This window comes from Trichechus manatus, unplaced genomic scaffold (assembly GCF_000243295.1).
Source record: "Trichechus manatus latirostris isolate Lorelei unplaced genomic scaffold, TriManLat1.0 scaffold00130, whole genome shotgun sequence".
Lineage (NCBI taxonomy): Eukaryota > Metazoa > Chordata > Mammalia > Sirenia > Trichechidae > Trichechus > Trichechus manatus.
Genome location: NW_004444066.1, coordinates 6,078,443 through 6,091,365, shown reverse-complemented (window position 1 = coordinate 6,091,365; position 12,923 = coordinate 6,078,443). Strand labels below are relative to the sequence as shown.

Sequence of the window (12,923 nt, the reverse complement as noted above, 5' to 3'; positions counted from 1 at the left end):
TAATTTACATATCATGATAATACACAATCTAAAATTCACCATGATGAACCTTTTTGTGTGTTTCCTCCCAGACTTCAAAGAATAATAAATATTTGATCACATTATATACACAATCCGCATTTTTTTCACTTGACATGAATATTTTCTTTCTCTTCTTTTCCCAGCACCTAGGTTGGTAAAAAGCAAACCCATCGCTTCATGATTTATATTTAAAAGCATATTCCTCATAGGCTCACACATAGGAGAAGCGACTCACTCTCCAGCTTATTTGCTTTGGAGAGGGTGTTCAATTTTTATATATCAAGCCTCTTACTTGTTATGCTGCTCAATTAGCACCTATATGATTTTATTCTCAATAGCCTTTCATCAAGGCTATAAGAACCAGAAGGCAGATAATTCCACTGTATAAAAGCTTACTGAGTTAATGTGTAATTTGGCTCTCTAGTCAACCTCTAACATACTCTCTGTCTGACCTATTTAAATCAACTCCCTATAAACCAACAAATGGATAAGAGTATGGCAGCAGACAGAGAAGTAAACCATTCCTTGCTCAGCTCTTTGGTGGGACCTCTATTCTTCTTGACCTGTGCTCCTAGCTTAGAACTTGATTGTGTCAGGGAGACATGGCATCTGCTTTATAGACCCTAAAATATATTCAGGGATTAATATCTTCTATTTAGTATGCTGGAGCCCTGCTGGCACAGTGGTTAAGAATTAGGGCTGCTAATCAAAAGGCTGGCAGTTTGAATCCACCAGCCTCTCCTTGGAAACCCTATGGGGCAGTTCTAGTCTGTTCTATAGTGTTGCTATGAGTTGGAATCAACTTGACGGCAACGGGTTTGGTTTTGGTTTTTTGGTATTCAGTATGCCAAACTCACAGGGACAACATGGAGAGTTTCCTGAAATGTATCCCCAGAATAACATTCAGTGGATCTGAAGAAAGGAAGTTACATTCCAAAAACACCTGGAAATGATCTACATATGTTAGCTGAAAACTATAGAACATGTCTCACATAATTGGGTCATACATCTGTTGTTTTAAAAAATAATAGCAATTATTCATTGAGGGCCTACTCACTGCCAGACACTATGGTAGGTGTTTGGCAAAGATTATTTCTCATTTTTCAACAGCCCATAGGGTAAAGAGGAAAATGGAGGCTCAGAGAATATGAAATATATTGTTTTGCTGAAAATACCAAACAGGGAAAGTCACATCCACATACCATTAGTAGACAGAAGAAAGTAGGCCGCATTCTGCTGAGGGAGCCATCTTATTTTATTGATTTTTTCTTCTATTTCTAAGCTCTTCAGGTAATCGAACTCGGGTTCATGGCTCTGGAATGTGCTGTAAACATTGTATTCACCCCTACGATGAATCTGATTTTTACTCTGCAGGAAGGGAGAAAAAAAAATACACAAAAGATTAAATCACAGAAACCAACTGCAAATTCACCATTTCTTTTCTTTTTGAGCAGAGAGATTAGAGCTGGGGGTGGCAGTCTGTGTCAGAGTGGAATGAGGGCAGGACCATGACAGCCACACATTACACCTCAGCTCAGTGTCCTCCAAAGCTTTTACACATGTAAAAATTTGAGCAGACACACTACACACACACACACACACACACACACACACACGTGTAAAATATATACGCTTTATATTGCATATAGTATAATATATATATTATATATATGAACTTCTGTACTATTACATGGTATACCTAATTAAATATACATAGAAATTGAAATAGGACAGGAAGTTCTAATATTTTCTTTTTATGTTCTGATGGATGTTAGGGATACTCTTTGGAGTCAGGCGTCTCATGTTGGAGTCTACATATACTTGCATCAATCCCTAACAAAGAGTACAAAGTTGTATCATCCACAACTTTCAGTGGCCTTTTAAAATCTCACCAGATCCTCACAGAATCTGAGAGGTAGATAGGGCAGGGCATTGACAAAAGTGGCTCAGTGATGTTAAAATGACTTGTCCAAGGTCACACAGCTCAGAAGCAGCAGACCTGAGCATACACTACCCCCTCCCTTGCTTCCCAGCATAGATAACAGAGCAGACCCCAGCATAGAGCTGACACCTGTGTCTCTAAGAGAATGATGGGAATTCACCCGTCTTCCCCCTCATAACGATTATGCAAAGAACAAACAGCAGGAACTAAATAAATGATGAGAGAATGAAACACAAGGGGAAAGGAGTCTCCAGAAAGTGGTAAGAGAAAGAAGAAAAGAGAAGGAAAAAGAGGGTGTGAAAGAAGGGAATATGGAGAAGGAAGGCTTTACTTTCTAGGCATTTTAGAACTTGATTACCAAGAGCTTCGAAATCCAAATGCAGGTCTTATTAAACCTTTGTTACAAAAGCTTCACTTTTAATAAAAAGCTCAATTTAAAAAATCATATATCTGGGTGAGTATAGAACATCCAGACCAAAATCTCAACTTACCAACGGGTGGTGGTGCCAAGCCCTAGGTGTTAACTGCATTTGTGAGGGCACCTAGGTGTTAACTGCATTTGTGAGCAAACTCCCTGGGGTTGTGTCTCAGGAGAACTCACCCACAGAAGTCCAAAGCACGGCTGGCCTAGATGGCTGTCACATAGCTTTGTTTCTCAGACTTAGCATTCATTCCAACCCCAAGACTCTCCACAAAGCTAAACCACTTAACTACATGTTATTCATCCAAACGGACACTTAATTTTTTTTACTGAACAAAACCACCCTGCTTTTAAAAAAAGTGTCCCTCATCATTCCACTAATGAATTGGGCTTCCCAAATATTTCAATAAATTAAAATAGGTGAAACCTATAAATAGCTAATGGAAAAAGTGGAGCAGAATATTACTGGCAACATGCCGCCTTGGGTAATGTATGCTAAGTAGCTCCTCCGGTTCCTCTTTATCATCACTGTGAACCTAATTGGATTAAAAAAAAATCGGAGAAGATTTGAAAATCAGTGTTAAAAGGACTTTTAATGCTGACATACTTGGTACTATCCTACTTACTGCAGAGAGAGCCAGTCCACCTTAACAATAAATTTATGAGTTTTGATTTGCTACCATCCAAATCAGACTGTCAAGTGTGTGTAGTATGTGCCAGACCAATTAGCACCAGGCAGCTTTGGAAAAGCAGGAAAAATTCCAGGTCACGAAGAGCTATTAGTTCCTTCTTGCCAACCACATTTTCTTGTTTCCAGGGCCAATGGAATAGGCTGGGTGCCTGAATTAATGCTGAACACTTGAATTTATACAGAACCCCGAGGGATTAGGATGTCCTTATAGAAATTAATTGCAAATAATGCGCAATTACCAAATATATCACTTCTAAAAGAGGGTTTCCTTTTTGAGGGGAGGGGCAACACAAATGGCTTTGAGGCACAAAGCAGCCTTTAAATTGCTAGGAAGCCTCTTGTGAAACTGTCCTCTTGCACTGGGCCTCCCCCTACGCTTCCCGAGTACAACATGGATCTCAAAGGCCGGCAGTGGCAGATGGGAGAGTCACCAGAACAGAGATCAGCCTGCTGGAAGCTCCAGGGCCGTGCCAGGGAGGCCAAGAAAATCAAATTGTGCCATAATTCCATTCTGACTAAACAGAAGCAGACACCAACCGACTTAATTTATATGAAAAAGAGAAAGAATTCCTAGTGGAACCTAAGTCTCAGGAAGAAAGGGGCTTTTTGAGATTCAATGAAAGTTAGAACCCCTGCTCAGAAATAGTACTATATATTAGCATTGAGCTCCAGGGAACTTAGAGTCACCTGTAGTAGAGTGTGTGGCATATCTGTTACTCAGACATCGTTTTGTAGGCTCTCACTCCCTGTGGTAGGCTGACCTATCATTTTCTTCCCTACTGACCCAAGTTGTCCTTCTCCCATCTGTTGGCAAATGAAGAGAATATATATACATTTTTTCTTCTACATTCTGCTGGCCCCTGAAACCCAGGGAGGCTGAATTTCAATAGCATGAGGACAAATCCCACTCAAAAGGGAGGAGTAATGCTCAACAATTACCATTGGAATTTTGCAGGTCAGATGAGAAGTGAAGTCATTTTGAACGTTTAATACCCAGGCTTGAAAAGATAAGGCAAGGTCCAGAAAAGGCCCTATTTTCAGGTGCTTTTAGGAGCCTGAATGTGGAACTGTTGATGTTAATGACTTTTTGGCAGTTTTTTTAGTTTGCTAGCAAAGCAGAAAGGTTAAGGGCGACACATGAGGATTAAGGAACAGTAGGAGGCCTCCTTTAAAAAGAGAAGAAAATAGGCATTTTGCATTCACCGCCACTTACCTCCTGCTCTCGTTGAAATATTACAACCCGACCCCCCTTGTCCCCTGTCGCTAGTAATTCTCCTGTGTGGTTGAATTCTACCGTAGAGATAATGTCAGCTGAAAAGAAGAAGACAAAGGCAATTTAAGTAACCGCACACTTACTTTGAAAGGATAGATAATAGACATACTTTTCTGTGCATTTAAGGGCTTAGGGCTTTGTCTGTGCAGTAGAATTTGCAAGGATTTTATGTTCTGTATTTTAAGTGCCACTTGGAAGTGGCACTTGGGGAAAGTAAATTTCCTGGATGCTCACACTGTACTGTGATCTCCTGAAACATCTGGAGAGAACAAAAGGGAAAAGCACCTTCAGACCCCTTTGTTTTGGGTAAAAGAAAATGAATTTCTTTATGGCTTAGGCAAATAGCAACCTTCCTTGCTAATTTCTACCAACAACTGACCCTTCAGCCACTCATGGCCTTTTTCCCATTCCCCTTTCTTCTGCACCAAAAAACTTCCCCAAAGCAGTTTCAGTTATTGCTAAGGGCTCAGGGCTGTGTTGACACAGGACTGGGATGCTTGGAGCTCAGATACTGAAATTCAAGGAATAGAACACAAAGAAATCACTGGGGAGACTAGCAAGTCATAAATTCAAGGGAGGGTCCCCAGTACTCCAGCCTGACTCATGCACCCCCTTTTCTTGTGAGCTGAACACATCCCTCTGGAAGAGCAAGGCCTTATTACAACCCCAGGAGAAGGGTGCTGGAAAACAGGGTCATGAGGTCAGAGGGGAGAGCGCAATTTGTACACTGTATTTCTAAAAGGAGAAAAGGCACAGGAGCCAGGAACTGAGATCACAGATAATTGCTGAAGGAATGCCAGCCTGCCAAGTCTTTCTTCAACACTGGTTACCCCCGAGGAATATGGACAGGTAAATTACCTGTGATTGGATTGATTAGGGCTATTTTTAGAAAAATGTCAGAGGTTAATTCCCCTGCAATTATTCCCCTGCAGGGCTCCAACAGTTGCTACCAAGAGTGCAAATGAGTTTAAAAAAAAAAAAAAAAGAGGCAGGGGAATTATGAGTATGGCCTTTGACAGAGGAACATTCTGAAGATTACTACGTCTAATAGAGGAAAGCATAGGGGAAACAGTGAGGTGGAAAACTAAGGCAATTAGCCCTGAATAATTCCAGTCTCAAATCTTACTTTTGTATCATTTCAGGATTTTCTTTGTATGCCTGATTTATTCAGGTAAGTAGCGTAAAATTCTCCACTTTACACGTAAGTGTCCTTTTCCATATATGAAAATACTGCTAACGGTCATTCTTTGTGCAGGAGTAAAAAAGAATAAAGCATAAGTCACAGTCCCTTTCAAGCTAAGCATATTTAAAAGAACAATTCACGATTTCTTGCTTTGGCCTCTTGGGTGAGTAGCCCCAGGGGTAGCAAATTCATATCCCTCAGGACCACACAGGTAACATTATGGAGTGAAGCAAACCAGGTGAACTAGAAAGCCTGTGTCTCCCCTCAACGGCAAGTGGTTACTGAGTTTCAGGCAATATTTCAGGTGTTGCCGGATGTTCTGATGTTTTTTTAAGAAGCCTGAAATCCGGATTTTTATGCAAAAGTTCTTACATTTTAAATATTGACAACGAATTAATATTTTTTAATGCTATGCCATTAAAAAAAATCATATGGCTCTGGGTCACCAGCTTATGACTTCTGGTCTATAGAGTCTTTGTTCAGAAAATGCCACCCCATTCCTTATCGATGATCTAACCTGGACATCTAGTCCATTCACTCAGGAAGATCCCTTTAATGAATTCTATCTTAGTTAATTCTCAAAGGAAGTGCAAAATAAAGTTATATGGTTACTAAGTTCCTGATATAAATTTAAAAGGCCCATTGACATAAAAATTTTCCATGAGCTGAACAGAAAGAAAGCCCAGCATGGTTGGGAAGCCAGCTATATCAGATGAATTATTTGACCACTTTTCTTTGTTACAGTTTGCTCATGTTAGCAAATCACTCTTATGTTCAGAGGAGAGAAAAATACTTTTTAAATGTTTGCAGCTGCCGCAGAGGACACATCTAACATTAGTCACCTCTTCCAGCTCTTCAAAGGGCTGCAAGGACTAATGAGTGGGTAGCAATGGGTTACTCATGGCTGTTCCTAACTTGGTAGAACCAAACATAGACATGGCTGTTTCTTTTCACTTTCAAGCTTCTGTAAGGTACGAAGGAATGAGTCAATGTTCTTAAGCTGCTCAAAACATAAATGCCTCAGAAAGAGAGAGACACAGAGAGGATAGCAGGGAGCTACGCGAGGGTGGTGGGATTAAGAGTGCCTGCTCATGTCTTTAGGGCTTAGATTCTGCTTAAGAGCACCGGCAGCAATGTTAACCACCAGAGTTCTGGGTGGGCGGCAGTGCGCGCACATTTAGAGCTAAAAGGATGGGACTTCCCTTTGAGTGAAGCTGAGTACTGGAAAAATGAGTTTTTCAAGGGTGAGCACCGGCCTCAGTTACAAAGAAAAGGTCACTCAGAAGGAAATAAAACTTGCTTTGCCAGGGATAACATATTGTTTTTCAGTCCAGATTCACTGTGAAAATGTCTTCACTCTCCCAAGATCCATTCATGTCAAAACAAGGTAGGATTCAAGCTCAAGTCTAAATCACATAATCTAACCCAGTAGTACTAGAAATCTACATTTTGGCATATTAGGTTTGGTCCCAGCTCATAAAAATTTCTCCTTTGCCTTTCAAGTGTTATCATTCTTCAGGCCATGTCTCCCTTAGAAACCTTGCAAGAGAAAGCATGAGGAGCATGGCAGGATTCTGAAATTTCTTAAGTCTTCTTGCCAAATTCTTTCCTATTTTAACCTGCCAGTCAGTTGGGCTATGTATTAGGCTGTTTATATCTAGTTATTGTCTACTTCCCCTGAGAGCATATGCCATTGCAGCTCGACTTAATACCTGTTTTGAACTTTCTTTTCTGAGTCATTTATCATTGCTAAGCCAGGAGATGTAACTAGAATACCTTACTGCCCCATCCATCTCTGCATACCTTCATCTATGACTGTTTAATAATTGATGCAAAACTCATGAATCACCCAGCATTCCAATTTCAAGATACTGAACTTCTGATACAAATACTCTTGTGTCTGCAATATGCTCTTTGGCAGAGCAGTTTAAATCAGAAAACGTGCTACTTAAGACAAAGTAACTTTTTTGACTATAGAAAGAAGATGTGGTAATAATAATAATAAAAATAAACCAGCAAACTTAGAGATGATAACTTCATCTGAAATCCTGGTCAACAGAAATCAAGTCATCAAGTTCAACATGACTTTGGCCTTTAAATTATAATTTTATATTGCAACTCAGTATTTCACTAAATGCCCAGCCGAATCGCACTGTTGAGCAACAAGCTATAAACTTGAGCATTTTTCCTCTGTTTTATAGAGATGAGGATAAAGTAAACATTGACTAAAAACAAAACAAACGAAAACCAGAAACAGTTACGGAGGTCCAATGTAGTTAAAAGGTTTTTCAAGAAAACCTGGGAGATACGACGCTTGCCCTATTCCACACCTATTTGTGCTGATTTAATTCCACAATTTGGAGGCCTGGTAACCTAATTTCTAGGTCATGGGCACTGTTAAGACAACATTTTTCTCTTTTAAATCAATCTTGGCATCCTACAAAGGATCCAGACTGTCAATTTCACACATAAAGTCTTCATTTACCTGAACCATAGAAAATTGATTTGGCAATTATTATTCATGTGATTGTAAGGCTGAAGAAAACCAGAGGGGTCCCCTAGTTCATGCCCCAGTCTCTATATTTTACCACTCTAGAACTGAGTCTAGGTGCCCCTGGGTGGCACAAATGGTTGAGCGCTTGACTACTAGCCGAAAGGTTGGCAGTTCGAACCCACACAGAGGCGCCTCTGAAGACAAGCCTGGTGATCTGCTTCTGAAAGGTCCAAACCAAAAAACAAACAAAAAAACCCCAAATTCATTGCCATCTAGTCGATCTCGACTCATAGTCCCTATAGGGCAGAGTAGAATTGCCCTATTGGTTTCCAGTGCTGTAAATCTTTACAGAAGCAGACTGCCACATCTTTTTCCCACAGTGGCCACTGGTGGATTTGAACTGCTGACCTTTACGTTAGCAGCCAAGCACTTAACTGCTACACCACCAGGGCTCTGTCTGAAAGGTCACAACTTTGAATACCCTATGGAGCAATTCTACCCTGCAAACATGGGGTCCATGAGTCGAAATTGACTCTGTTGTGTGCCACTGAGTCGATTCTGACTCATAGAGACCCTTTATGAATTGACTCTATGGCAATTAAAAACAACAGGACTGAGTCTATGCAGTGCCAGAACACCAGGTTGAGGACACGGAAACCAAAAGCAAAACCAAATGCACTACCGAGTTGGTTCTGACTCATAGTGAGCCAATGGGACAGAGCAGAACTGCCCCATACGGTTTCCAAGGAGCAGCTGGTGGATTCAAACCACCGACCTTTTGGTTAGCAGCCGTAGCTCTTAACCACTGCACCAGCAGGGCCTCAGGTTGAAGGAGGCACCTGGATAATTAGGCAATGTGCGGTTGTTATGGATTGAATTGTGTCCTCCAAAAATTGTGTCAACTTGGCTAGTCCATGATTCCCAGTATTGTGTGATTGTCTACCATTTTGTCAGCTGATGTGATTTTCCAATGTGTTGTGAATCCTACCTCTGTGATGTTTATGAGGTGGGATTAGTGGCAGTTATGTTAATGAGGCAGGACTCAATCTATAACATGAGGCTGTGTTTTACGTCAATCTCTTTTGAGATATAAAAGAGAAGCGAGCAGAGGGACATGGGACCTCATACCACCAAGAAGCAGTGCCGGGAGCAGAGCGCGTCCTTTGGACCCAGGATTCCTACACAGAGAAGCTCCTAGACCAGGGGAAGATTGATGACAAGGACCTTCCTCCAGAGCTGACACAGAGAGAAAGCCTTCCCCTGGAGCTGGTGCCCTGAATTTGGACTTGTAGCCTACTAGACTGTGAGAGAATAAGCTTCTGTTTGTTAAAGCCATTCACTTGTGGCATTTCTGTTATAGCAGCACTGGATAACTAAGACAGTAGACAAATTGCAGGTCGATGTTTTGATAAAACAATTACTCAGTTTAGACTTAGACAGGATCTAAACCCAAATTCTACTGATGGAACAGGATCTTACTGACCAGGTCACCAATACTGGCCTTTCACCATCAATCACAGAGACTGAAATGAGAGGGTAATGCAATTTAGCCTTCAGAGTCTATTAAATGCTTTCTCGTTCATCCAAGAAACATTTGGTAGATAATAATATAAAGCAATTTACCCAACTTGTATCAGCTGACTAGCTCTATACTTGGCTTTATTCATGATGATCGGGTCAGTTCTAGGCTCAGTTTTCTGTTTCTTCAGCTAGGACACGGATATTGGCAAAGATGGAATATAGTATTCAAAGTGAATGACAATGGTGAAATGGTAGAAGTTGCCAGAAGGGTTATGCTGAGAAGGATTTGGGGGGGGGGTCACTTCTAAGCTGAGGTGTTATGACTAATTGGTTATGGTTCCTGCAGGTGGGAGAGATGGCATGTGTATCTTTTGTCATCTCTGCCTAGGGGCTGCTAGATAGATTGTCAGGTGGCAATGACTTTGTGGTTTATTAAACAAACAGGAGGATTCTTAGGCTTCCCCCCAAAAAAAACAAATCCGTTGCTGTCGAGTCAATTCCAACTTATAGCGATCCTATAGGACAGAGTAGAACTGCCCCATGGGGTTTCCAAGGAGCAGCTGGTGGATTTGAACTGCCCACCTTTTGGTTAGCAGCTGTCATGGATTGAATTATGTCCCCCCAAAAATGTGTGTATCAATTTGGCTAGGCCATGATTCCCAGTGTTGTGTGGTTGTTCTCCATTTTGTGATTGTAATTTTACATTAAAGAGGATTAGGGTGGGATTGTAACACCACCCTTACCCAGGTCACATCCCTGATCCAATGTAAAGGGAGTTTCCCTAGGGTGTGGCCTGCACCACCTTTTACCCTACAAGTGATAAAAGGAAAGGGAAGCAAGCAGAGAATTGGGGACCTCATACCACCAAGAAAGAAACACCAGGAGCAGAGCGTGTCCTTTGGACCCGAGGGTCCTGCGCAGAGAAGCTCCTAGTCCAGGGGAAGACTGATGACAACGAGGACCTTCCTCCAGAGCCAACAGAGAGAGAAAGCCTTCCCCTGGAGCTGACACCCTGAATTTGGACTTTTAGCCTACTGGACCGTGAGAGAATAAACTTCCCTTTGTTAAAGCCATCCGCTCGTGGTATTTCTGTTAGAGCAGCACTGGATGACTAAGACAGCAGCCAAACGATTAACCACTGCACCACCAGGGCTCCCCAGTGGAAATTAAAATTGCTCCTCGCATCTATGTTAAACTGTGGATTCCTTTTTGGGTCCTGGTTCACAGTCCAAAATCAGCATCCATTTTCTCTGGTACGGTTTTCTTTGGGCCGTTTTTGATATCTGAAATAGTGCATTGGAGCATATTTTCTACCAAAATGGGGGGTGGGGGGATGGAAGGGGAGGAAGTCTGGTTATGGACCAACCACAAAAAGATAAACTCAAGTGCTACTGCTGAGACTGTGCCAAAATAGCCTTGTTGCTGAAATATGTTAATATACCGTAAAATTTTACAAAGAAGTAGGCAGTAAGACAGTATGTATCTTATGATTACAATTTTGTTAAAGTATTTTCATTTGAAAATACATCTTTTCTAACCAGCAAAGCAATATACACTTATTAAAACTTCCATTAATACAAAGGTGCTTAAAATAGAACATGAAATCTCTCCAACAATCTGACTCCCCCAGAGACAATAGTTAATGCCTACAGATACATACATATGCACACATGCATGTGCACACACATTCACAGATAAAAGTCTGTCAGGGAGAGTCAAAATGACACTGTTTTGGTGTAGAATTTTGGATAATTTAATTAATTTTCTTACAGTGTTTTTCTAATTTTTCAGTCTTCTAATTTTTTATCATGACCACAAATACCTGAACAATTTTTAACTTGTAAATGATTTTAATTGGTTTTCAAAATGACTAAGAAGATTTTAGAATTCATCTCAGAGACTTTAAAAACTATTCAAAATTATTAAAAAAATTTACATACAGTAACATTCACTTTTCGCGGCATACAGTTCTATGGGTTTAGATACGCATCTACCAACACAATCATGACACAGAACCATTCCATGCCTCCTAAAAAGTTCCTTCATGCTGCCCCATTGTAGTAAATGATTTTTTTAAAAAGAATAAATGACGGGAATAAAATGAGTGTATGGATAGAAGAATCTCTAAAAGTTAAAAATATTTTACAAATAAAGAAGCTTAATAGCACTGGTGTCTATGGATATGGCTCAACTCAATTTGGGACCAATAATCATTTTCTGACTATGCAGAGTCAAAGATTTTTAAAAATTTGACTGCTTAAATATTGTTACTATTTAGAATTATACTCTGTATAAGGAATTCATATTGATGGGAATATAAAAGTGATGGGAAGCTCAATTTGTCAATATACCTCTGTTGACTGCATCACAAACTAGGTTTATGCAAGAGGTTTTTTGCCCTTTGTTCTTTGCCATTTGTCTTTAGTCCTTGGCTCAGTAGCATTAACTTCCTAACTTGACACTACCTCTCACATTCATTTAGCTTGGTTCCTAGTGACAGAAACAGTAAATAAAGTTCTGAGGAGTGATAGCAAATAGACCTACTAATCTCGCTTACCAATTCCAATCTATTGGCAGAAGCTGCCTATTGAGAAGAATTCTGACATCACAACTAGGCCTGGTGGGAAAGAGTGCTGTGATCACTTTGTCATGTCTGCCATGGCAAGGGCGGGGAAAGAGTGAGCACACATTCCACATGCTTGCTATCTCTGACCTACTGTGTGTAATATACGCTTTCTGTATGATCCAGGCTTGATTCCTCTGTTATCAGACCTGTATCTGGTATCTAGATACCGGATTCTTTTCCTTTCATGTGGATATAATCAACTCTGTGCATCCTGGTTTTAACTCTAACCTGGTGCTGGTATTCCTTTTATATGAAAGAATGTAGTAGAAGTATCCAATAGCCCTAAATCTCAAGACTTTATCACAATTACTGCTTTCTATTTATTCACAAGCACAGTTCTAGAAGGTGGTTGTTTTTAGGTGCTGTTGAGTTGGTTCCAACTCACAGTGACCCTATGTACAACAACACAAAACACTGCCTGGATCTATACCATCCTCACAATTGTTGCTACGTTGGAGACCATTGTTGCAGCTACTGTGTCAATCCATCTCATTGAGAGTCTTCCTCTTTTTTGCTGACCCTCTACCTTACCAAGCATGATGTTCTTCTCGAGGTACTGGTCCTTCCTGGTCCAAAGTATGTGAGATGAAGTCTCACCATCCTCGCTTACAAGGAGCACTCTGGCTGTACTTCTTCCAAGGCAGACTTGTTTGTTTTTCTGTCAGTCCTTGGTATATTCAATATTCTTCACCAACACCATAATTCAAAGGCATCAATTCTTCTTCAGTCTTCCTTATTCATTGTCCAGCTT

General features: G+C 40.7%; 1 protein-coding gene across 7 annotated transcripts in view; it reads right to left on the bottom strand.

Moving 5' to 3' along the window:
• Window positions 1-12,923, bottom strand: part of PPP2R2B (protein phosphatase 2 regulatory subunit Bbeta) — a 566,434-nt gene that overhangs the window by 136,039 nt on the left and 417,472 nt on the right. For all 7 annotated transcript variants that reach the window (XM_004384934.2, XM_004384935.2, XM_004384940.2 and 4 more), the window contains 2 exons: window positions 4,289-4,386; window positions 1,224-1,389 (listed from right to left, as the gene is read on the bottom strand). In XM_004384934.2, coding sequence (XP_004384991.1) covers window positions 1,224-1,389; window positions 4,289-4,386 — 264 coding nt within the window. The remainder of the gene's footprint in view (window positions 1-1,223; window positions 1,390-4,288; window positions 4,387-12,923) is intronic.